At 37.0% G+C, this 27,257-nt stretch overlaps 1 protein-coding gene across 3 annotated transcripts in view; it reads right to left on the bottom strand.

Annotated features, from left to right (window-relative positions):
* Nucleotides 1–1,755: 1,755 nt before the first annotated feature.
* Nucleotides 1,756–27,257, bottom strand: part of ZNF148 (zinc finger protein 148) — a 38,012-nt gene continuing 12,510 nt past the window's right edge. Inside the window, exons 2-7 of one of the 3 annotated variants that reach the window (XM_005519640.3) lie at nt 18,666–19,011; nt 17,336–17,461; nt 14,170–14,293; nt 13,422–13,505; nt 7,413–7,531; nt 1,756–7,087 (exon numbers count right to left, since the gene is read on the bottom strand). In XM_005519640.3, coding sequence (XP_005519697.1) covers nt 5,498–7,087; nt 7,413–7,531; nt 13,422–13,505; nt 14,170–14,293; nt 17,336–17,461; nt 18,666–18,995 — 2,373 coding nt within the window. In that variant the 5' untranslated portion in view covers nt 18,996–19,011 and the 3' untranslated portion in view covers nt 1,756–5,497. The remainder of the gene's footprint in view (nt 7,088–7,412; nt 7,532–13,421; nt 13,506–14,169; nt 14,294–17,335; nt 17,462–18,665; nt 19,012–27,257) is intronic. The other 2 variants (XM_014249530.2, XM_014249531.2) reach the window with 2 other exon arrangements.

The following is a 27,257-nucleotide window of genomic DNA, read 5'->3' as shown; positions in this document are numbered from 1 at the left end:
GCAGGAGGACATACGAATTTATTTATAAAAAATTGATTAAGAATATTCATTAACTCAAACAAGGCTATTAACTCCCAAAGGTATTTTTGGAACTTATCCTTATGCTACTCATCAAGTTAGCACTGTCATGTATTATTGCTTACAAACAGTACATCATCATATGCCTTCTAACAGAGCAGTACTGTGATCAGTTCATATTTACAGGTTTTCTGGTTGTTTTTAAACAAGCTATAAAAACATTACATACTTTACAGACAATACAAATACTCAAGTCAAACAAATGGAATGCATAACAATAAGAAACGTCATAAAGGAAGACTGACATAAGTCCTTGATTGTCAAGACACATTTATATTTATATATAAACTCTAGCTGTGCAGAATCAAAGATTCAATCATAGGTACATCCTTATTTGATAAATCATATTTACAGCATGATATTGCATAAAAAAATAAAATAATGTTGTTTACACAATATTACCTTTCCATCCATTGGATTAAGGAAAGCAAGAAACAACTCTTAGAAATGTTTGCTTGCCTCAGTTTGTGTTTCCTACCAAGAGATGTAATTTTAAAAAGGAAACAGAAGGTTTTGTATGTTGAGTAGAGCAAAAGCGACTATAAATTTATTTCCCTGACACAAAGCAAATTGAACAGAAGTTTCAATTTCAAATTAAAGACATGTCTTTTCATTAGCAGTAATACTTTCTTAGTGCTTGTCCTTTGCAAAGTGAGTTTCAGCTAAATGCATTACATGCCTAACATAAACATGCATTACCCTAAGTCCAATGAACTTTCAAAGTTACAAGGTTTCATTTTAGGAAAAATATTTAACTGTAGTAAACTGTAACATTATTCATTTGCTTCAGTACCAACCATGTAATTTGAAAGTTCACATGTGTACTGGTACTGACTACATAAACATATTTCTGCCTGTTAACATTTCCAAACGGATTCCCAGGAGTATTAGGATTTTCCCTGCAATTTGTAATGGTATTAAAACAAGCAAACAAAGAATAAAAATCAAAGCTCTCAAAGCCAAGAAAATTTAGTTAGCAAATATACATACATAATGTAATCCAATGCTGCAAAATTCAGAGTGAATTCATCCAAATATTCTGGTTCATTTCAAATAGTTACTACATATGATACAAATACTATAAAAATATTCTGATCAAGCATGGAATAGAACGGATCTGTTCAGGTGGAAAGTTTTCATAGGAGAACATGAATACTTTGGAATGAACTCCAAAAGTTACAGTAGAACCCAAATAATTCGAAACAATGCCTTAGAAACCCTTTACAAATTACAATTTTGAAAACAGTGAAGAAGCAGGCAACAAAAGCAAGGATGTCACATCACAAAATGTACTTTGTGCATTTATTTTGACAACTGCAATTTAGTTTTCAATTCTCCTTCTACTTCCCAGTATACTAATATAGATGCTGTAGTATACCTGGATGAAGTAGTACAGTGTTATTGTGTGAGACCTTGCTACAGTACTTTTTAGACCATTGCAGAGGTGGGAAAGGACCATGAGGGATGTAGAAACCTGTCAGATGCTCTGTTTAGAGGTCAGCAGATTAGCAAGATTTTACTGTACTTCTCAATTAACAATGAAAAGCTCCCATCATCCAAAAAAAATGACAAGTACAATATAAAAATAATACAAGTGTTATTTCACATGAATACTTTCTTGTCCTATTTTCCTCTTGAAACACAATTTTCCTAAAGACAACACTAGGAGACACAAGATCATAAACATGGTTCTTTTATCATCCAATTAAAATTTTTTATGTTGTTATTCGTAAACCAACATACAGTAATACACATGGTTAATCCTTCTCCCCAAAACTCATCATTTATGATTAATTCATTCTCAAATCAAATGAAGAAAATGTAAATGCCTATTAGTATACCATTACAAGCTGATTCCTTCATTGTCTGTTACATTAATGGTAAAATATATCAAAAGATTCATGCTAAAAGGGACACTGTCAAGTAATTTAGGACCAAAATATGGCCTATTAATAAGTGCATGTGTGTATATATATATATATATATATATGTATTTTGTATGTATATATATATATATATGTGTGTGTGTAGAGAGAGAGAAAGAACTTGGTAATAAATGTTATCAATTTCCTCTTTTTCAAAATTATCATTGCGCTATCACTAGTAGATATCCCCAAAAATTCCACCTTACACACACACACATATCTGGTGCTCACACGACCCTTAGGTAAGAATGCCTGCTGTTAGCTCAGGGGAATCTCCACGCTCACCCCAGCCTTATACTGACAGCACAAGAACAGAACAGACAACCAAAGCTGCTTTTTTCCAGACATACAGAGAAAATTAACAAAAATGACCAGATCAACATGAAGAGTGTGCATCTGCAGCAGATTAAAAGCAGCAAAATGTGAGCAGTGAAAAACGTTATTAAATAATGCCATTATTAAACAAGCAAGAGCTTTTCACAGAGCTAAACCTCCCAGAACTACATAAACACATATTCCAGGATAAAAGGGGATGTACTCAGGAAATCACAGCAGTATATTTGGCTAACTCCTCCAGTGCAGAAAGCTTCAAGCATCAGCAGATCAGCTACTCACACCACTGCTTTAATTGTATGCGTGGAAGAACCTACAAGCCAGTCCCTGTGGCTTAGACGGGACTTCACAGCCTGTCCTAAGGCACAGAGTGCAGCTGGAATGGCTCAGCAGCAGGCTGGGGAATGAACTGTGGTGTAAGGAAGAGCAGTTCCTCTGGTGATCCCAGTTTGGCTGCAGGGAAGAGCAAGTTCCTTCAGTCTGTACAGCAGCCTGCTCCCTCACACACCCTAGGAGTGATTCCCACGTGTGAGGATGGCATAGGAGAGCCACTCCCTCTGAGTCCTCAATGACATTCTCACACCAGAGTGTCAATGCAGTAACTTTTTTTAAATAAAGCTGAGTCAGTCCCCTTAGGGAGAAGGAGGCTTCATTCCTCTTACCTCCCTATGGGCCACAGCAGTGCAGTAACACAGTAATGGCCCCACCTTTTTTTTTTTCCTTTTGTTCCTTGCTATATTTAACAAATAGTACAATTGCCATCTCCTTGCAAATAGGAACAAAAGTGCCAACACAGTATCATTCAGGCACCACAAGCTAGGATGTCATGGAAATGAACACTGAAAACGAAGTATGCCTTACAAGAGGTGGTTTCCTGGGATATAGGGACCCTTTATGTTTTCTCTGGGCAACACAGAATGGAAAGTCAAAACACCAAACTGACCATAAAGGAAGAAAAACAGAGAGACCACAAATCAGTTCAAAAATATTCTTTCAAAGAAATTTCTTTACATGTATCATTAATAATCCATACGGAATTTACTTCTTTGATGCCCACTCTTTTCAAGTGGAGGCCAAATATTCAAACAAAATTACTGGTAAGTCATAGCATGCGGAAATGCCTTACTCTAATACACACAGGGCCAACAAATCAAAAGAGCCTGCTTTCTTATACAAAATAATTAAGAAATTAGTTTATATAAACTGCATACTTGCCAATAGAAGAAGCAGGCTATGGATAATAAATGCCCTTTCTCCCTCAACTGTACCAAGTGAAGTTAGTGCTGTAGTAGTGCTACAATAAGGGAAAAGACAAAGTGGGATCAGTTTCCTGGTAATGAAAATTCAGAAAAATATTGCTACTGCTTTGGTAAGAGGTGGGTCCTATTCAAGTCCTTTCTTAAAAGACAGGATATATTTTAGCTCCTTGAGATGCAATCTTTTCTCCTACCTGATGGCTTTGTCTGAGAGACATCAGCTAGCAACAGTGCTGTAAAAACCTGGATGAAATCCTATTTTTAAAACCACCATATACACACCTACCTGTATGTGTGTGTGTGTGTGTGTGTGTGTGTGTGTGTGTGTGTGTGTGTGTGTTTCCCTGGTTAATCAGCCTACATGAGGCTTAAACTGCCTTGAACTACCAGACAGTGTCCCTTTAGGGAAGGTGCAATAGAATGAACATACAGTTCAAAAATCTGAAACTTGTTAACTTAAACTACACAATAGTTAGGCTACTCAAATCTTACCACCTTAAAAATGCACACAGAACTACTTATCGTACCATACTGTATACTTCAAGACAAAGTACTATTCAAAAAAACATATTCATGGTACAGGGATAAACTTTGCAGTTTATTTATACTGTGAAATGCAATGAAAACTTCTGATCACTCTCCTAGGCTGGAAAAAGAAATCCCATTCACTAGCATCATTCACCAGTTTGGGTTGGTAAAATTGCAGTGACTTTTACTAAGCAAACACTAAAAAATAGGGAAATCGAATGCCCACTTCTTCAGCTTTCAGGGATACTTCAATAAATTTAGTAATTGGAATTGTCAAAATTCTAGACAGAGAATTAAAACAGTTTTTACAGAAGCTAAAAATACCCAATCTCAATTATATGGAAAAGAATTACTGGAGGTGTTGTATGAGATGAAAATGAAGCAACCGTATCAAACCTAAACATCTAAAAATGGTTTTATTTTTTGAGAAATCAAAAACTATAAAGTTGGCTAAGTGCTCTATGTTAATCGTTATGAGTAGGTAGGGTAAGGTACAATTCAGCTTTTAAATCTTGGAATACACTCTTTGTGTAAGCATTTTGCAATTGGGAATGTCATCTACAGAGTATTTTAACTAAAACTTCAAAATCTTGGTTTCTGCATATGAAAAAGTCATTAAAAAGTTACATCTAGATTCAGCTGTACAAAGAAATACACATTACTTCGGGAATGAAGTAAAGGCTTTAGCAGTTAGGCATTTTGCTTAAAAAAGTGTTTAAAGTATTTTAAATTAATTAGACTTTTAAATAGTAGATTTAGTCTATCAGAATTCATTTTCTTTCCCTCCAAACACAACTCAAGGTAATACAAAGCAGAAATAAAGGGCACATGGTCTCAAATTATTTTTGAGAGAGACTGAAGATTGTTCTAGAAAATGCTTTCTTTTAAAGCCATATTTGTTTGACTTCTGAAACTTGTTTGTTCTGTGTGTTTAGTAGACCTTGATTCCCTGCTGAAGAGCAATGACTATGCTGACAAGCTTAGAAATGACAATGTGAATAGTATCAGACAATAAACTGTCCTCCCAAAGCATACAAGGAAACCAGCAAGGAAACAATCATGGGGGAAAGTCTTACCTGGGGATTTTATTTTAAAATTTCATAGAAGGTAAAATATTTTCTGGATTCAAACAACTGAATAATAAACTGCCTTTGATAGGGGCACCAACATCAGGCAGTTCAATGACTGATGGCTAACGAAAAAAATTATTAAAAAAAGAAAAAAAGAGAAAAAGAAGCAGTTATTGGTCTTGCTAGTATCAGCTTACTTTTGTTTTAACATAGCGCTCTTAAAAGCTGTACAGAACTCCATCTTATACAGAGCAACCCCCTTTTGACAAATGTGTTCTAAAGTGCCAGTATTATTTACAAAGATTTCTTAGCCAAAAGTCTGGCCCGTTGTGGCATCAGGTGAAGAAGTCATCCCAGCTCTGCTATCATTTACATTCACCAAGGGAAATTCTGGGAAATCAGCACTTGTCCCTGGTCCCCGAAGGTTCACCTGTCCATTGGCAGTGCTAAACTGAGAGGATATTCCAGCTCTTGCCCCATGGTACTGAGCTCTAAAGGGCTGCTCAAAGGAGCTAATTTGATATGCTTGATGAACAGACTGTGCCTCTGCTTTCTTCTGAGAAGTTACTTGATCCAAGAAGTCCTGTGTGGAGGAGGAAGAAGAATGATTTGCCTCATCACCTGAAAAGGGAAAAGGGTGCTGAGAATCACCAACCATTAGACCAAAGTGAGACTTGTCTGGAGTTGTTCTTAATGGAGAGTTCATTCCCGACCGAAAGCTATTGACGGGTATAGATGTGTAGACCTTCTCCATGGAAGGAAATGCTGGCTGGGTTGTAAGAGTCTGGTTATCAGTCACAAAATTAAGGCTCGGGTTGTTCAAATAGGCATCATTTTGGCTAGTTCTGTCCAAAGCTTGTTGTAAAAACTTGGAATATTCTTGTAACATACTAGCTTTATCTGATGAGGAAGCTTGAGAGCTTGTTCCGACCGTCTCAGATTGAGTCACCTCAGATACTTCAGCGGAATTGATGGATATACTGGAGGTCACTTCTGTGTCAGCCACACTGAAAGAGATCTCATGCTGTCCATTAGCCTTGTGTGAATAATGATCTAACAGAGTCTGCAGTACCTCATCTGGAATGACATTTTTGTCATGGTTACCTTTAATTTCAACATTCAGTGCCTGTGTGTCTAGTATTGAGGCTGTAGCAGTTTCATCAATGACACTGGCCACAGCTGCCTGCGTTACTGAAGGTTGAGATGCTATGGTACTTACATTCAAGGCATATTCTCGACTGCTGTTGCTAGCTGCTTGTAGATACCTCTTCTTCTTTAAAAACTGCATTGCATCATCGTAATTAGTGCTGCTGTGTACAGGTTTACTGGGCCCTTCCTGTAATGTGTCGACTTGATCAATGTCAGCATTACCTTCAGAGTCCAGTAAACTTTGCTTATCCACAAGATCAAAGGCATACTTTGAAACCTTGCTGTCTTCATATGTAGATAAAGGTGAAATGGTTTGACTTTGCTCAAGTGGCTGCTTTAGACTCCTCTTGTTGACCTTTTTGAGAACGAGCTTCGGTGGGTGTATTTCTCCAGAATTTGCTTCCTCTAAGTGCGATCCACCGACCGAGGAATGTGGCATCTCAACAGCATATTCCGCTACCATATATTCATCTTTTACTTTAGTACTAGAGGAGTACAAAGGCAAATAGTCATTTTTGTCCTTCTTGTGTTCTGATTTATCTGTACTTTCTTTATCCCCAGATTTTGTTTTCTCTGTTTTCTGCCTTTTCTTCTTTGGCAAGGAGCTGTCTTTCAGAGGCGTAGAGAAACCAGAATCTTCCTCCGATGGCAAAAAGCCAACTTTGGTGGCACTTCTGTTGGGTTTCTTCTCGCGGTTCTCATGGCACATACGTTTGTGTTTCAGCACACGATCAGTCCTGGAGAAATACTGGAAAAGATGATAGTGGCGATTAGGATTATTATTACTATTACTATTATCATTCTTATTATGAAAAAATAAATATGTTAGCAGAAAGAAAAGAAACCTTTCATTCTAATGAATTCACTTGATGATTCACAGTGCCAAACAAGCATACAGTCAATAAAATCAAGCACAGCCAGCTGTGACTCTGCTCCACCTGTGCACCAAGACAGCCCATCTTGACAGAAAAAAACATTCATTATATATTTATCTGTATAAAATGGAGAAAGCCCCATCTGCAATACTGGGGAATTAACTGGTGTTTTGGTTTTCAATCACTAAGTCATCTTACCTGCAAACAATATTCACACTGGTAAGGCTTCTCTCCACTGTGAGTTCTTTTGTGCCTTTCCATGTGATACTTCTGAATAAACCTCATACCACATTCATCACAACGAAATGGCTTTTCACCTGATAAAAAACACATAGCAATATTAATTTAAAAAGAATAAATCAACATATTTCCATAAAATTACCAGGTCAAATACTACATTCTCTATTAGAAGCAGTAAGAGGATTTAGTCTATTGAAAAACAACATAGGGCTTGCTTACATCACTATTTTTTCAATACTCAGTTGCTGATGCCTCAAATTACTTTAAGCTTTTTATGTTAAAAAACCCCCACCTTTAAAATGAAATCCTTATTCCTCTTTCTAATGCAGGTACAGGTATCTTACACCTAACAAATTAAGAACTGCAAAGACGGTCTTCCTTAATTATTGCTACAGTATGCCTTTTTTAGGGCAAACAACTGTATAAAAATACCTCAGTCCTCTCACCAACTCATTAACTCAAGCCCATCCCTTCTAGGAGAGAATTAATGCATTTCCAAACTTTGACTATAACATTTTGGAGGGTGCCTTCTATTTTTTCCATATTTTTTCCCTTATCTGCATGTGAAATTGAGAGAACTGTTTTGAAAAAGTCCTACTATTTTGGTTGAAACCCAAATTTTTAACTTTTTTTTTTTTTTTTTTGGAACTAATTTAAAAACATTTTTTAAATGATGTCAAAACCCAAGAAACCTCTGTAGAACCTGCATTTGCATACTTACAGGTTTCTCATTTTGGTTACTTTGTTTGCTTGTTTTGGTTTCTGTTTTTTTTCTTTACTTTCAGGAAATACTCGTTCAGACAATATGCACTGTCCTGAATTCATCTTCAGCTCCTCCCCTTATTTTTCCTCACAAAGAACAATCCTTTTTGAGCAGGGAGTAACTCTATTTTCATTTCTTTTCACTTTTGCCTTACATCTTCCCTATGATATTTTTTTCTACGTTTCTATGACAAAACCTAAAAATTTCAAATGCATTGAAAAGTTAGTTTTGCTTTTGTAGAAGTTCACTATTATTTACTAGAACTCACCCTGAACAACAGCGATCTCTTCTCTTAGTATTTACTATGAAATCTTTTGGGCTGACATAGAGATCAGGGATTGTCTTGGCAGCATCTGTCAAAACCCTCTTTGTTCTGGATACTGCATTGCACTGATTTTTGGGATATGAACCATTTATTTATGTCTTGTTTCCAGAAATATGCGGACTACTGCTATTTTCTGAGGTAGTTTTATTCTTACTAATTATGTTATGAACTGTTGAATTACCAACAATTAAAGTTTAAAACTTTAAATTAATGGATTTTTTTTATTTAAAATGTTGACAGTTTGTATTTTCCATTTAGAATAGAGAAATTTATCCACATCCTTCTACAAATGGCAATACAGTACCTTAAAATAAGATTCCAGTATTTATAGAAACTAGAATGGAAAATATCTGTATCGCCCACACATGTGCTCCTAGTCAGATCATTAATGCCCAGAGTTTCAACTTCCTTAATTCCAAGCAATTTCTAAATCTCTCTCTTTGTAAGCCTATGTCCTATTTCCAATTATTAATTCTTACCTCTCCACGTGGCTTCTCAGCCAATCCCTTTCTTGGATGAAGAAATTCCAATTTATTTTCTCCTAAATCAAATTATCTCCTCAGATCTCTCAGCTTCCATCAGTTCTTTTTCTACAGGCTCACAGCCTCAGCATTCTGCATCTCTTTTTTCACTTGACTTAGAGAACTTTACCATTTCTTGCTTATTAATAAGCACCATAAAATTTTGCTTTTTTTTTCAACACCCCTTGTAAGTTCTAATACCTATCATATCATTCCCTCTCATCCTGCCTATAAGCAAATCCTCCTCTCTGGCCTATTTCTTAACTTTCAAACTCCAGGTTCATTCTTCATGTTCTCTTTATTTGTTAGGCACCCTCACAACTACGGTGCCGTAGTCCCAACAAGCCTGTTCAGACTTTCTGAATCAAATTCCAGTCCTTGCCTTCCATTCTCAGGATGCTGAGGCAAGACATTTAGACCTTACTGTTCTTGTTTGATACATGGGAACTCTTCCATTCTGAAGACTACTACTTACTCCTTGCTACTTATTGTTTGTTCCACTATTCTGTGGTTTTTTTTAAATTGCCCCTTCAAACAACTCTCCTTACTTTGTTTCAAAGTTTGCTTTCATGCTACCTTAGATTTATTTTAGAGAATGGAGTGGCTGTTTGGGCTGAAAACTATCCTGAGCCTTAAAGCAAGATAGCTGAATCCTGCTCTGGCCTTGAACAGCCCTCTGAGGAGCCATCCTGCAATCCCAGGAAATGCAGAACACTTCATTAATGCACTTACCTGCAGCCTTACACTCATTTCTGTAAGTGAATGCACACGGAGTGCCTTAACATTTTCCTACTCAAGCTGACTATTTGCTGGCAGAAGACTCCCCAGCTACCTATTCCCATTTCAAGGCTTAAACAGGGCCAAACAGGGGTCTGTGGCTTTTAGGTGGATTACCATCACCAGCTATTTTGGAGACTTTCAGGGCACATAAAAATGCACTGCTGGCCATGCCTTAAGAGAGAGAAAGATCTGGGGACACTGCCCTGGAGTTAACTCAGCACAGTACAGAAAATAATACTTTTAAGTAGAATTCCAGAACACTCTGAAAGTAAGATTAAGAAAACCTTTGTGAAACTGACACCATACTTAATTTTGGCTTTAATCTTCATATGGAAGATAATGTTAGAAAAAGATTAAAAATTAATATGAAGATAGGCTTCCAATAATAATTTCATCCTAGCAGAAGCCAGAAACTTCAGATGCCTTCCACAATTTTGTTGCACTTTTCAAACAGGATCTATTGCAAATGGAGATCATTAATAACAGTCTTTTGATAATGCAGGGAGAATCCAGGACACATTTTTCTGAAATGTCTTGGTGAGTGGGAAAGAATCAGATGTATAAAAAACCCTCAAAATTTAAAAATACAATACAACAATAAATGCATTATTTATGAAAACAGCCCATGTGCTGTGTCTATGTTTGCATCTATTAAAATCAAGCAATAGAACTATTCATCCAGTGTAGTACAAATATTATGTGTATGAAGGCTATAACAATTACAAACCCAGGCATTTTAAAGTCTAAACAGACAAAAAAACAAATTACAAAATACCAAAGAAGGCAATAAAAAAATCAGCATGACTGAACAAGTAGGCACTTGAATTGTTAGCCCCAATGGTGTTTTATTTTTTTAATGTAATCTTAGATTTTGTGTTTAAAATGGAAAGTAGGCTGGCTTACACAATTAGGACACATGAACATGAGTGAGGTAAGGTATATAGAAACATCTCTAAGCAAAAAGTAAGCAGACATATTTGGGAAAAAAAAAAAAAGAAATGAACATTCAGCATCTTCTCCAACCTCGTAAACAGAAAATATTTTCATACCAGTGACTCTTCCCTCTCTTACAACTAAAATAGCCATTTTCTGTATCATTAGGGACAAGTTTAGCAGCAGGGTTCCAACACTGCTGCCCTCCTCTACACACAATTATAAGCAAATTTTGTATTAATGCAATGTCTGCTTTTAGATGCAACTGTTTAATTATTTACACAGAATAAGGCTGTTCATTGATTGCTTCCTAACCCCCTCACAACATTTTCTTTGAAGGAGTGGTTCAGAGAACTAAAGTCAAATCAGACTGGAAATAGCTGGGGCACTTGTAACTGGGGGCTTGTAACAGGCTTGTAATGGGGCTTCTACCTGTTACTACTCTCCTTCATTGGTTTAAAATAAACTGGAAAATTTGATAAAAATCTTTAAAACAGAAAGAGATTTCCTGTTCCACATCAGCATTTTGAACACTGTACAAAAGCTGGTACTAAAAGAGGAGCTATTATTCATGGAGATAAAAATGTAATATAAAAGAAGTATTGAATAAAGTTAAGAAAATTTTTTTTGGGTATGAGTAATACAAACAGATCTTTACTTTTATCACAGTAAAACACAGACCCACTGCTCACTTTCTCATTAGAGAAGCAAGCTGAAAATTCAGTTTTTCTGGATGGGTTTAGTTATGCAGCCCTGAACAACAGCCTGACTACACAAACAGCTAAGGGCCAGTAGTGAACACTGTCATACAGAGGTGAAAGCACAGACAGGTATGCACAGTGCCAATTAGCTACACTATAACTGGGAAAAGCCAAAAATTAAACACTAGTTAAATTCTTGTTAACTAAACAGCCTTCAGAAAAAAAAATTGCCACTCCTGGAAGTTGGGTTTTATGTGTTTTCTCCTAATCATTACTAGCTGTCACCTAGGAAAATATCCATGATTTAACAAGTTAAACACAAGCACCATCTTCTACTTTCTGAGAAACAACCAAACTATACCTCAGGATGCTGAGGAAAGGAGGAAACACAGTTATCTAAAAAAAGTCAGATAACAATATGGTTAATTAGTTAAATTAGGTACCTTTTTCTCTGTTAAACAAAGACTAGCATATGTAAGAGCTGGCATAAAAACCTACAATCCCACCACACCCACCCCCTCCCTCCAAAGCTTACAATTGACACAGATTCCTCATTAGAGCTAGAAGCTAAATTTTAAAAGATAATGAAATCAATTTATAAAATATTTGCAGTCAGGTGTTAATTAACTATATTTACCAGACTCTCATTTTCAAAGCCAAGTACAGGGAATAATCCTCATTTGAAAAAAAAAAAAAAGAAAAAAAAAAGAAAAAGAAAAAGAAAAATCTTCTAAAAAATGTGAAGACTGCACTTAACTTTTTGCCTGTTGGGGGGTAGATAGATGGAAGGGACTGAATAAGCATTCTTTTCAAGAATAAGTATCTACACAAAGTGGAGGCAGCATGGTTCACCAATTCAGAGCCAGAGGAAAGACTAGGAGCAGAACAAAGACACTGGACAGAAGAATGGAAGACTCTTCTGTGCCTGACTGGCTGAAGGAAACCTACTTAGTCTGGACTCATGGCAACCTAGGATACAAAAATCCCATGAACAACAGGGCATTTGTGCATGTAACTCCCTGTACACTGCTCTGAAAATTCATTTTGCAAAGTTTTTTTTCCCTCTCAACCCTTCCACATGCACACACTGCACTGCGTGTTAGTAGCTTTCATATCCATTTAAATGCTACAGCCAAGAAACACTGTGCACATTCACCAGCTCTGCTTTTCTGAAAAAGAGGCTGAGAAATTGGCATCTAGTCCAAAAGGGACCATATTACAAAATATTTAAAGAGGGATTAAAAGGCCATGCACCAAAATGCCAAAAACCCAATGAAACCAAACCTGTTAAAGAATGTGGTTCTGTGTGGTGCAACAAGATAAAAAAATTAAACATATATAAACTTTAATTCTCTTTGGCTTAAAGCTTCGGGCCTTATTTGACCTATATTGCGTATTTTTAAACTAAGACTCTTCTTTTTAGAACAGTTCTGAATTAAACCCAAAAGAAGAAAAAATGTGAAAAGAAAAGCTGATACTAATACCTTTCGGGTTAGGCATTTTGGCCATTTTAGTCCTGGCACTTTTCCATCAAATTCAAATACAAACAAACAGACAAACAAACAAATAAATCTATGGAAATGTAATTTGGAAGTCCCCCTTGTCTGAATTAACTTGATACAACAAAAGACAGAACTGGTTAACGAACTTTGACTTTTATGAATGCACAAACTTCAGGATTTGCTGCTCTGGGGTTATTTATAGAAAACTACTTTCAGATCTGCTTAGTGGACTTCATACTCATTTTACAGCCAAAGGAAAGTGGAACAAGTTGAAAGCACAAAACTAATTTCTTTTAAAAAGCTTTATAACTTTATAACACGTGTTAAATTAAAACAAACTATGACAGGGTTTTAGGCTGTATATTTATTACCAGAAACCTTGCCTGAGTGGGGAAACAGTTTTTAAGCACTCCAGTAAAGATACTCAAGGCACTATACTCACCAGTATGAATCTTCTCATGCCTCTGTAGCAGGTACTTCTGTATGAAACGCATGTCGCACTGACTGCACTGAAATGGTTTTTCACCTTGAACAATATAATTCCACATCCATAAGTTAATAACTACACACTGTTGTTTCTGATAACTATTTTCGAGGAATATTAAAATGTCTATTAAAAACACCAGCATCTGAGCGAATTCCAAAAATACCCTGATACCAAAAAACATTTGCCTTACTACGGATATGAACTGCAGAGTTCTCTCCATGATCCTAAGAGTCACATTAACACTAGCACAGAAGAGTGATCTGGAATGGCTGTAATTTCCTCATGAGCAAGATCAATCAGGATGCTGGCATAGACTACATTCAGGATACTGGCAAGCTATTATAACAGTAAGTACCTTTTTCACTTCTCCGAACAGAGAGATACCTCATCTGGCAAATAAACAGCCGCAGCAAATTTTACAAAGGGGTCAATTTTTGGCACTTAGGCTACAAGTCAACCCATTACTTTCTGATAAAGAAAGAAAAGAAACCTTGTAAACAGTTAGCTCTTCAGTTTATTAAATATATGTTGATTTTTTTTTTTCTGATATTCTTTTGACACTTTGGTGCATGGAATCTCTAAGCTTAGATGCCAAGTTAGCTACACTCTTAAAACTGAAATTCGCATAGAGCTGAAAACATTTTTAACATAAGTAAACAACTCTTTATATAATAGAAAAGACAAATTTGAAGTCAAGCAGTACCTGTATGAATGAAGACATGTCTCTGTAAATGGTAGTTGGTTCTAAAGGCAGCATTGCAATGCTCACAAACATGAGATTTGTGGGTTTTCAGACCAAGTGATCCATCCTCATTTATTGTAAGGATCTATTTTAAAAAGAGTAAAATTTGTTCTCACACTACCCTCTAAAGATGTCTTATTAACTACAAAAAAAAAAAAACATTAATTTTTTCGATGCAGAAAATGCAAATATTTCAGGTAAAACAATGCTAATTTCTACAAAACTATGCGTTAAGCTTCTAATACACATTTCCAGTTGCAGTCCAATTCAACCCGTGTCTCGTTGTGCATTAAGAGCTATTTCAACAGGACAGAGACAAAAGCAGCTCATGGAAAATCAGCTTAGAGCGTCCCTAGGCACAGCTGAGTCACTTTATACGCTACTGTTTATTTTGTCCGTCTGTTGGAAAGGATGCAAAGTAATCCAACCACTCCTGGGAACTAAACCATGGACAATCGTATTTTAAAGCAAAAGTGAAAAGTTATATTCTTTTTTTCAAATCACAACTCTAAATGTTTGCTAAAAGTCATTAAAGCTTAACCAGAATAATCATGTATATTATCTACATCTATATAATACCAATAGTCTTAAAGGTAATATTATAATTTAAAAACCAAAATCCCAAAGCCAAACAACCAAGAGAATAGTATTATTCTTCTCCCCTTTTAGGTTTTTCACTCAATAAAGTATTGCTCAGTTAATATACATATTAAAGCATCTCCTTGATGACTTCAACTGGCCACACTCAATTGCTCTGCTGTCAAACAAAGCCACTATTTTCATATAAAGTTAAAAAAACTTAAATTAAAAAAATGCACCACATCTACCTTATTCAATAAAGCTAATTACAGGTTTTCTCTAATTTATCGAAAAGAATAAAAATAGAAAGCTATACCAAACCCCAAAATCTCTACTATCTCTGGCAAGAGAATAAGAAAACCAGTAAACAAATTACATTTATAAAAGTCTTGCTTAACTGCAAACACAACTATAAAGAAGAGCTTAAGGAACCTTAAATAATACAGTTTAGTCCCTTGTTATTAACAAAAAATAAAAGTATGATGGGAAACACATCTGCAGTTTGATTAGCTACAGCGCTTTAGGTTTTATGATAATGACAGTGATGAGAAAGAGAGTCAATAACTGAAACAGTATCTCTGAAATAGCAGCAAATACTATAGGATCTACTTAATTTTAAATTCTGCATCAAAACAAGAGTGAAAGTCTCAGACTAACAAATTCTTGTGCATTCACTCTGAAGGACAAGTACATTCATACGTTTGTAATATTGGTGTGTTACAGCTCCAGTCACAGTTAGAGACAATTGTAAAGACTCTGTTCTGTAACATTATCCAGCTGATGAAGCCAACTGCGTCTTTAAAACAAATTTAAATACATGTTATGAAATGCTTTTCATATATTATATTGAAATTTTAAAATTACTGTGCAGAAAATACACATAATTTCGTGGTTATCCTAAACCTGGGCTCTTCTACTTAATCTACTCCTTGTACCACCTCTTAAATGATGAGATTTAACTCTGTCAGAGCAGCTTCCCTAACCAAAGCAACAAAGAAGCTTGTGCGTGTGTGTGTGTGCGCGTGCGTGTGCGTCCGTGTGTGCATGTGTGTGTGTGTGTGGAAGAGGGAACAGGAGGCAGGAGTCATGATACCTAATGACTTCTTCGTTACCTGATTACTGCATTGATATAAAATAGAACTTAGAACGTTCCAGAATGTTAACTGACTTCCATTTGTCAGAGTTCCAGCTGCTGTTGATGGAAAATCAACCCCACTACTCTGGAAATACTGAAACTGCAGTAGGCTCTCACCTAGGTCAGTCCTTCAGCTTTTTTCTACTCTGCCAGCTCTGAAAAGGGGGAAGAGAGACTGAAAAAAAAAAACCTGTTTAACAATTCTCCTGATCATTTTTCAATCTTTTGTCATCTCAAAAGACTAACCCTGGCAGACTGGGAGATAAAAAGGAAGCATGCAAGTACACGTCTGTAGAAAGAGGGGCACACGCCTCTTCTACCTTGCCATGTTTCCATGGAAGTGATCTTTGGATGTACTCAACCTAGATCTCCTTTTTCTCTCAAAGGGAGAAGTGAGAAAAAAATGCACAGCATTTGGAACTTGCTTCCACACCCAATCTGAAGCAATTTCTCAGCTTTCCAAGAATACTACAGGTGCAACCTTATTTGACAGTGCTCTGAGGAGGACTGGAGGGTCCTGCTCCCAGGGCAACAAAAAGGAGGTTTGGGAGATTTTCCTTGTATTACAGTGAGTTTTCCTTTGATGTACAAACAGTCTGGGTTGATTTCTGAGTAGGCTTATTTTAATGCTGCTGTGTGATAACATATAACTGATTTACTTCTATCAGAGCAGCCTGCATATATATATGTTCTATTTTAAGTCTGAAGATTAATACTGATTTGGGGAATTACAAGAAGATATATCACTGCTTCCTCATGAGGTGAAATGATTCTGGTTTTATCTGAAGTGTTTCTCAACAGAAGAAAATTGTTTTCAGACATAAAGGGATACATACTCCTCATGAATGGATCTACAAAACAAATTTTTAAATAACAAACCAGCAGCTAGGGTAAGAATCTTTTTATATAAATAAATACATATATGAAGATGATTATGACCACAGGAATTTTCCCTACTGGTAAATTATTTTATATATATTATTAAACTTTTTAAAATTTTCAAAACTACCATTTTAGTTTTCTTTTTAAAAACTTTTCACTACTATGCATGAAGCATATAAAATTATCAGGCTCACAGAAAAGCACACCTATTATTAGATAGATACAGAGTAATGATTTATAAATGGTCTACAAAGCTACTGACTCATTATTTTAAAAAAAATATTTGGAGAGAGAACTGCCTGGAGAGACAGATGTTAAAATATGCCAAGAGTTCATGTTGCTAAAAGGAGTTCAAAGAAAAACACTGTTATATCAGTTTTGTTTTGGGTCTCTGGTGAACTTCAGAACTGCATCTTTACTGAGCAAACAAACAATTTCCAGCCTAACTAGTTCAAATGCTAATGAAATTAGTCATAGTCAACCAAATCTTCAGGTCCTTTTAATCTTGGTTTTGCCAAATCAATGTCTTACTTTTGCTGGTGAACGCTGTTTTCTTTTCTTCTTTTTCTGCAAATCTACTGGCTCTCGTATTTGTTTTTTGTCTCGTTTCTGTTGTTCAGATGCATCAGTAAAGGTAATTTCTTGCTTTACACTGATCTGTTAAGATACCAAGTGCCAGTTTCAGGTAAGGTTCTCACTACAGAAAAGCAATTTTTCAATTTTAGAAGATGACAAACTGCTGAAACAGAAAACCTTTTCCTAAGGGAATTATCTTCTGGCTTCACTCTTTCAGAAATTTAAGTGAAAGAATTAATATGTATCTTAAATAAAAAGGGCACAGTTAATTTCTTCAGCAACATTTTGATGTATCCTTTCATTCATCTCCCAAGGTCTTTTTTCCTGACCTGTGGTGATTTTGAGATCAGTTCATATGTTAAAATCACTTCCATCTGTAAAACCATTCAGTTTTTCACACCTATTTTACTTCAGTCCATGATGTTGTCAATGTAAGATTTAACGGAATAATTTATTATATATTTAAGACAGAAGTATTTTTAAGAAAAAAAAAAAAAAAAGACTAGCTCTAATGAAGTTTTGGAAAAAAAAAAAAATTAAAAAATCTCAATCTAATGTGAACGTTAATGAAGACCATGATACTCTTACATTTTTCTAACACCTGAGCCACCTGATCTACAGCTAACAGAGTAGTGTTCTAACAGTGCTGTGTTTCTGAAGATTATTCTTCGTGTGTAAGGCTATCTACTTTTATAGCCCTGGTGATTGTCTTTTATGTTTGAAGGGTAACAGTGATGATGTGCTGCATTACAGACAGATGCTCTGTTTTCAAAAGGAAGTCATCTCTATGCTCTCTGGGAAAGCCAAGGTATGCCTTCTATGAGGTATCGTGGAGGGGCATATTTATGGTCATGTATGAAGTGTCACCGTCCAACCTGCAGTGTGAATGCAATTGCTAAGCGTCCACATACCTTAAAAACATACAAGATGCTTCCTATAGCAAAAGCAACTAAAAAGTACTATTAACAGCATAAACAGTATGCACCTTCTAATAACACTACTTATTCCAGTTTGTAGTTACCCTTGAGCATTAAATATCCTTAAAGAAGCACATTTTAACGCTTTAGTTCTATGATAACAGCCTGCTTATAAAATATTTATAAAACAGATACTTAAAGATTATACTTAATTGGCAAAATTTATCCGCAGCCACAGGCAAATGACATAAATATTTTGATAATCAAAATCCAAACAAGCAATTAATAGATTCTTGCCAGAGTAGGATTAGACTACCAGATCAAGCTTCCTAGTAATCTCTCCAATATTTCACAAAGAAATTGCTTACAGGGACATTAACAGCATACTGCAGCCCTTGAGGAAGTCTATCTTGCGCATCCATTTCATCATCATTTTTTACCGTCTCCTCATGGACCATGAGTTCATCATGTGAAATCATCTCTTGCTGTCGGAGTTCACTTTCCTGTAACACTTCATCTGTTGCAAGAATTTCTTGGTGCGGCATAGTCCGATCTTGAAGCACTGCCTCTTGCCGTTCTCTCGATACTCCAGACTGGTCAGATACTGCACCCATCCCTACCATAGCCCTGGATGACTGCATCTGGTCTATGCCACCACATTTAAGAAATAATCCTCCCAGCTTGTCTTCAATGTTCATTCTTAAGTGCAATTACCTACAAAGAAAGTTTTAATAGTAAACATCTACAATTGGTGCACTTGCTTAAAACTTTTTACTTAAAAACATTTTATAAGAACTCAAGTCAGCACTCAACAAACATACATGCAGTCCTAAAATTGATACTGAGTAAGAACCAAAAGTTGAGTATTTCAGAGGAATGTCCAAAGAGTCTCTTTTCACACATCTCTGTGCACACAATTGAACACTTTCAAATAAAAGGTTTCAAATCAGTCCTTCTGACTACTGGCAAAATTATGTTCATTAAATGATGGCTAATTCCTCCTTATTCCTTAGAAAACTTTAATTTTTTTTTCCTGTATGCCCTCTTCACTCTGTTCTCATTTTCCATTTTGATTGTCTTTTACAAACGCCTCTTTCATATTCTTCCTATTCTCCCTACTTCCTTGTCCTTTCAGTGCCCTTCCACTGCTGCTACCCCAGGGCATTGTAGCTTCTGGAACATCTTAATATCCACAAGTGAGAGAAAACTGGGCTGCATCCAAAGCAGCAGCGGAGGGAGGTGATTCTGCCCCACCACTCCACCCTCCTGCAACCCCACCTGCAGTGTTACATCCAGCTCTGGGGCCACAACATCACAAGGATGTGAAAGATATGCTGCAGCAAGTCCAGGGGAGGCAGGAAAAATTATCAAAGAGCTAGAACATCTCTGCTATGCCTACAGGATTAGAGAGAAAGAAGGCTCTGGGGAGACCTTATTGCAGCCTTTCATTACTTAAAAGGGAGCTTTTAAGGTGGAGAAATAACTTTTTAGCAGAGCCTGTTGTAACAGGACAATAGGTAATGGTTTTAAATGGAAAGGTGGTCAATTTAGACTAGATACAAGGAAGAATACTGTGACAATGAGGGTGCTGAAACACTGGCACAAGATGCCCAGAGAGGTGGTGGATATCCCATCCAGGAAAACATTCAAGGCCAAGTTGGATGGGGCTTAGCAACCTGATCTAAGTGAGGATGGCCCTGCTCATTGCAGAGGATTGGACTGGATGGCCTTTAAAGGTCCCTTCCAACCCAAACTATTCTGTGATTCTATGAAAACTCAACTTTACAGCTAAAGCTATACATCAAATAAAGACTAAGGAGAAGTCAAAACTGCCCATGAAAGACATTCACTTTCACACCCACTAAGCAGGAGCTTTAGTGAGGAAATATAAATTCCAAGCATGAAAAGCAATACAGTTCACAATATTCCAACAAGTATCATGATATTATTAATTGGCTTTTAGCACAGAGCAGGAGACTTTTGTGAAGTTGGAAGTGGCGGCATCTTCTAATTTACTAATTATTATATATGCAAGATAGTTCTAGGACTCTTCTTCTCCTTGGCACACTGGATGTCCAGTCAGAGCAGTCAGTCTCCTTCACCTTACTCCCCAGGCCCATAACCCCCAGTACCCATTCCTCCGTGCCCCTTGAGACAGACACACCAACAGACAGACAGACAGACAGACAGTCAGACAGACAGACATCCTCCATCCCTCTATGTTCCCACAGCCAGAGAACAGAGGAAATACACACACAGGCCACAGCAGACACAGGGGTGGGAGCAGCAGCACAGTGGAGTTGGACAACACACAGCAGGCCCAGCCAAAGCACCAGATGGGACTTGGGCAGTGTCACCACAGCAGCAGCACCTTTGATTTTGAGGCATTCAGAGTTAGGATGCAGGTGTGATGTGGGTACATTGCTAGACATCAGCTTCAAACTCCGTGCCCTGAGAGTGCAGCACAGAGAAAGGATCCGTCTCCATTCAAGACTGAAGTCAGAGGCTACGCTGCTTTCCCTGCAGCTCACAATGACATCTCACAACCGAAGAAATCAGGTCTCTCTACAGGTTATGTCTACAGAAATCAGGTCTCTGCCTAAAACCAGAAGAGCCATCACTCTGCAGAACTGCACCACAACAGGCCCCTGCCAGTCTAACAGCCTGCCAACATGCAAAAATAATCCATCAAACAAATGTACATCAAATGTCTAAATTTCCATATTCAGTTTGATCCATTTGATCTTCCCAAATAATTTCTTTTCTCCGGGAATATATTTTGAAAATTTTCAGTGTATCTAAACATTTATGAAGCTTTCTTTATATCAAACTACAGTGAGTTTAGAAAATAAATGCTGGTTTCTTTTTAGGTGAGATCTTAGGTTACTTGGTAGGAATAGCTGAAAACCAGCTGAAAGAGCTGAAAAATCTCATGAGGTTCTCCTACACTGTACTTTGTTCCAAATATTACTATTGGTTCTTAAGATTCTGAAAGTAAAATTAACTCAATTTCTTAAAGGAAAATAAAACAAAAAACAAAACAAACATCCCCAAAAAACCACAACTCACCACACACCTCAACAAATACAGTAAAAAACTGATTAACACATCCTGATGGCAACTCATGTCTTATAACTCAAAAGTAAAAGAACATTTGTCCCTATTCTGTACCGTGAGTGGTTCTAAACTTCTGGATACATCATAGAAAGGCTGACAGCCAGGATGGTCTGACCTCTCAGTTTCAAATACTTAAGAAGCACACCAAATGAAGAAGCTTTTCAGGCAAATACTTTTTTTATTATTTTTAGTAAGCCTTGCTCTGCTGGAAATCAGCAGGACAGAGTCACCAAGCGAAATGTCTTTATATATGACAGTGTCATCAATCTTTTTAACATTCTCCTTTCCTACATAAAAAGCCCATTTTAGGGACCAAAATCACCCATGACAGGGGAAGAACATGGAAAAATTCTGTTCAGCACACTTATACTTGCAATTTGTCCTTTTTTGTTCTCCTGCAATTCTAACATAAAGAAGTTTGAAATCATGCTTTTGATTTTCACAGTATCTGTCTTCAAATATGGACAACTTAATGCCTTGAGTGAGCTCAGGTAGTGCTATGTGACAAGATGACCCTCAAATTAATCCATTTAGGGTTTAGCCATTTAGAGTAAGAGAATGAGATGTCTTCAAGGGAAAATACAGGTCTGGTATGTCACACAGCCACTTGCAGACATTATATAATCCATGAAGTATTTTTCAGATGTAACTGGGAAACCATACTGATAGTTTCTCAGCAATAACACAAACAAACAAACAAAACCTGGCACAGCACTAAGGCTGTATTCTTCCCACCAATGCAGATGTCCCAGAGATCTTGCAAACAACATCATAAAAGAAGAAAATGAGCATTAATTTATCATCTTTTTGGATTTGAATATCCTATGCCAAGTGAGAAAGATGAGACAGAACTGAAATTCTTAAGACTTGATAAAAGATGCTGCAAAAGGCTTAAGGCTGAGACTAGTTCTTTTGGTAGAGCATTCTAAGTATCTAGCATGAAAGATAAACTTCAAGGAAAATAAAACAGATATATCTACTCATTTCTGCCTTTATTTGAAGTCAGTCCATACTCAGGATACATCTCACACAGATTTTCATTCACTATGCTTTTGTTCCACACTACAGAAATACAACAGCATCAGACCACTGCAGATTCTCCAAAGGAATGACGTGAACAGGTATAAGAATACAAGATCTCAAGATGCTCAAACACATTCAAGGGAGAACAAACAGCATCAAGTGTGAGAACATGGTGGCCCTAATCTGTCTGTTCCGGCCACTGGCAAGAACAGCACAGAAGGCTGCTCCACATGGAGGATGATACCACCACATCACTCTGAAATTAGGTAGGAATTGCGGAAATCCTGGATTTAAAGCTACTTCCTGGCAGGAAGTTAGGCAGGCTAAGAAGCTGAGTGTTTAACTGCACAGGAGATCCTGCTACTCTCACCAACAGAGGCAGGAAGACTCCTAACATGCCGAACCTTGGGACAGCTGGCGAGATACAGCAGCTTCCCAGAGGACAGGCCAGCTGTGGACTGGTATTTATGCACCTTCCCAGCTCCCTCAGCTACAAAGGATATGGAAACAGCTTCTTTCTCACCCTGACTAGCAGGTCTAGCACAGTCATGCAACTGAAAGCCCTCAAGTTGTCTTCCAGTCATGATCTTGAGTCGCATCAGAGTGGTGCAGTGAGTGCACTGCTTATTAAATTAGGCTTTCAAACACCTGGCTTTTCACAGAAAAATAGTGAGAACTCATAGTGTTAGGCTGCTTATGAGAAGTGACGAAACACATCGTGTGTTACATGACTCGTAAGTGATGTTTTAATACAAAGAGGTAATGTTTTAAAACAAAGAACCACAAACAAAAATAGGCTATTAATCCAAGCAAGAAGCATCCCAAATGCAATTAATTCAGTAAAACACTTGTAATTTGTCAAGTGACACCTTTCGGCTCACATAAAAGGAATCCTATCATTTAAATTGAAGATGAGAAGTGTTCTTGGAAGAATGACAGTGTGATAAAGAAATGTAAGTCAAAAGCATTCAAGCAAGATCACTTTACCAAGCCTGCAAAGATTAAGTACATTTTTAAGTGCAAGATGCATTTGTGAAATAAAGACCAACTTACAAAATAAAGATCAACTTACTTAGAGATTATCTCAAGGGAAGCTACAAAAATGCAAACCACATACACATACACAAGCAAATTTCTTGGCATAAGACTTTGTTATCCCCATTGCAGATATGTTTTTCATGGAATTTCAGAACTTCTATTAAACTTCACCAAGTAATCTCATCATTTTTCTTAAGAGTATATAGTTCCTCTATAAACTGAGATAAAAAGAGCTGTCAACAAAACTTTTAAAGAATACATTTTGCTCGGTAGAGGTTCTCCAAGCCTTTACTGTAGGTAAAGCATTTCACAAGAGACATCTACGGGCAGAGCTCCCCGGGGAAGAGAGAAAGGGGAAGGACTGCCTGGAAAAGGTCTCACAGGACCCTCCCAGAACCTTCTCTTTTCACAGGGTGCTCCACAGCTGCCTGCAACACATCCCCATCCAGTGAATGACATCGCTTCATTGAGAAACCGCTGCTTCACCAAAGCCTCCGGCTGCACTTCAGAACTATTCATTTCAGGAACCCTGACATCAGCTTTTCCAAAGACTTTATGCACTGAGCTGGAGAGCTGAGTGGTAGAGACAATATTCCTAATTAAAGAAACAACCACTTAAATGAAAACACGCTGCATAAAATGCATGACAACATTTCAATTCAGAATCAAAAATAAAAATACCATCAAGAGAAAGCATTAATTGATTCCAGAAGTCTGCTGGGATGGTGGCTGCTATGAAGTAGATCTGAATAGAGACCCTGAAGGAAAGCAGCAAAATCTGTAAGCCCCCGGCGTATAACACCTGGTCCAGCGCTTGCTCTCCACTTTGATTGATGGTAAGGGTTATTCTGTCTTCTCCCTTCTTTTCTTAAGCATGCAGTAAGGCATTATTTAATTTAATGAGCAAGTAGTCAGAGATACTAATTGGGTTCACTTTAAAAATAAAATCCGTATGTGCAGAAACATGAATTTTGTAGGATTTAAAAGACTATTTATGACCGAGGAGAAAAGAAAACACATTTAAGGATTAACAGCAGAGACAAAAGATGAAAATCATCTGCAGTTTAGTGTTTACTTGTAGAACAGAATTTGTTTAATGTTTCTGCTTTTTTTAAGGAAGATGGACTTTTTGTATTTTTAAATATTGTCCTGTGAAAGTCTTTGCTGTTTTAGAACTTCTACTACTGTTTTTAAGTGTTAAAAAGCATGATTATCTGCTTTCTATATCCATAACTCACTCCACCCTCGCTCCTATACTATCTTCTCCCTACTTTTCCAAGGCAAAAAGGAATGAAAGAATGCTGAGGAAAATAGAAGAAAGTTTTTTAAAGATAACTGTTCTTCTTGCTTAAACCTCAGCTCCTTCTGAAGGACTCTAGCAGACTTATGACAGAAATATGACTTCCACTATAGCAATAAGCTCTCTTTGACCATGTTTTCTAAGATACAACAACCCAAACACAAGAGCCAGGATGCACAACAGCAATTTTAACTTGCCTTTAGCAACCTGATACTGTTCTAATGAAAACCACCTCCAAGATTCTCCTCACAAAAGCTGACACAGTGCTCAGCCCAAGGTATTAAATGGTTTCAGGGTAACCTTACACTGGGAGTAGCCTGATGACATTATTTTAGCTCCACATTTTGGGAAGTGTGTTTTCATTAAAGTAAGACAAGGCAAAATTCCTAATGACTAAATATCTGAAGCTACAGAACATGTACCTGAGCACTCCTCCCACATCCTTGCTTCAAGAGCTTTTGGAAGAAGGAATACATGCAGAGCCCAAACCACAAAACATATAAAGGTTACTTGTGCAAAATGCACACAGAATAAACTTTCCAAAAGGCAATCTGGGGAAACCCCTCAGCTACTTAGGGCTCATCTCTATGGTCATGCTACAATTATTTGTGCTACACTGCAACCTTAAATTAATATAGTGTACATAAATCTATAATCTCCCTAAATGAACATTCTCATTCTAGTACAGAATTTTTTCCTTCCCTATTTAATGGAATTCACTTTGGAAAGGTTTATTCTGAATTAAAAAGTTAACCAACCACTTTATAACCAGAGCAGGTCACTGGCATGATTAGCAAAACCTTTCTAAATAGCCAAACTTCTACAAAATCAACTATAACTGATGGGCCATTCCATGGGGACATTTGGTGTGATTTGTTATTTACCCAACTCCCAATGATACTGCAAGAAACAATCCAATACAGGGGGTACCTGCCCAGAGGGGAGTGTCTTGCACCTCCCCTGATCAGATCTCCTTGATGCCTACTGAGTTGAGCACAGCATTCTGCAGCTGAGAAGGGAGCTGGACAAAAGAGGCGGAAATGCCATGAAGTTTCATTTGGGTCAGTGGGATGGAGCAGGTGGAAGATATGCAAGATGGACAGTGAGGAAGCAGGAGCAGGGAACAGAATTGTTCCAGGAGGGGTCAGTGGTTGGATCAGATCAAAGTGCATTGTGAAACTGCTCCACAAACACACAGATGAACACCTCATAGCCGCCACCCAGACATACCCAACGGCTATGCCAAATTCAGACCGTGGGGAAAATGGCTACCTACATTCTCAAATGCTTTCCTCCTAAAATGAAGTATGAAAGTCACCAATAATTCTGCAATTCCTAATGCTAATGAAGAAAGACATAGCAACAAGGCTTAATAGCATATTTAAAACTACTAATGTTTAAACATTTCCATGAATGAAACTACCACCAAAAGAAAGAGAAAAATTAGAACTTAAGAGGTTCTTAGCATCTACTTTAAATCCCTATCAAACCATGAAAAATGCTGACTATTCTCTTCACATCAGAAAATATATTTAGTTGCACTATTAAAATATGGATATAGTCCAATATAAAAGGAAACACAGCTAGCTTTCACAATATCAAAGGTTCAATTTTTACCATACCACAGAAGCCTAGAGAGTAAAGAATAATACCCTACTTAATGGTTCTAAATAAAGAACATTAAATAAAATTCTCTCTTCTCCCTACTCAGAAAAATAACACTCAGCTAAAAGAACTATTTTTAAATTAACACACAAGTATTTTTAAGAATCAATTAGAATGTGTTGACTTGCAAAAAGAAAGCAATCAAACATAAATCATTATGAAAAGGTTAACAGATCATAAAATCAACACATTCTAAAAGGTAACATATGATACACTCTTATGACTTGTTGCACAGTTATTTCTGAGTGCTCCATGTTGCTGAACACATGCCAGTGCAGGGCCTGATCCCACCAAGACTAACACTCACACTGAGCTGTGAATAGTCCTATTACAATCAACAGGATTACTCACAGAAAATCTCCTTATCGTGCATAAAATTATCCATGCGTGAAAATCTTTGTCACCTTTCTTATCCTGAAATCTGTATTCCATCATCACCAGCATATCCATCATTTAATATCAAATGTGCATATGGAAAAGCTTGTGATGCTGTTTTTAAAAAGCCACAGTTCCATGTCAAAATCCACAGGGGTGTCACCAGTGTTACAAACATATTTTAAGTAGTCCAAAAATCACAGGCAATGCTTCTTTTTATCTGGAAAAAAAAAAAAGCCACTGGTTATGTGGCACTAAGTTATAAACTACTAGAAAAGTTATTTTTGAGAATTTATCTGGGAATTTCTCCCACTGGGTAGTTAACCTCAGAAGAAAAATGCAGGATTTCTGTCTTTGCACCATGCAACTTGGACACTCAAAAGCGCTCACTCTGCGGACTTCTAATGACATTTACATTGAGGAAAACAAGCACTACACATAA

The sequence above is a fragment of the Pseudopodoces humilis genome, chromosome 8 (assembly GCF_049639895.1).
Source record: "Pseudopodoces humilis isolate 2021_Gansu_Grassland_sample_001 chromosome 8, ASM4963989v1, whole genome shotgun sequence".
Lineage (NCBI taxonomy): Eukaryota > Metazoa > Chordata > Aves > Passeriformes > Paridae > Pseudopodoces > Pseudopodoces humilis.
The sequence above is the reverse complement of the archived record's forward strand: the minus strand, read 5'-3'. Positions and strand labels throughout refer to the sequence as shown.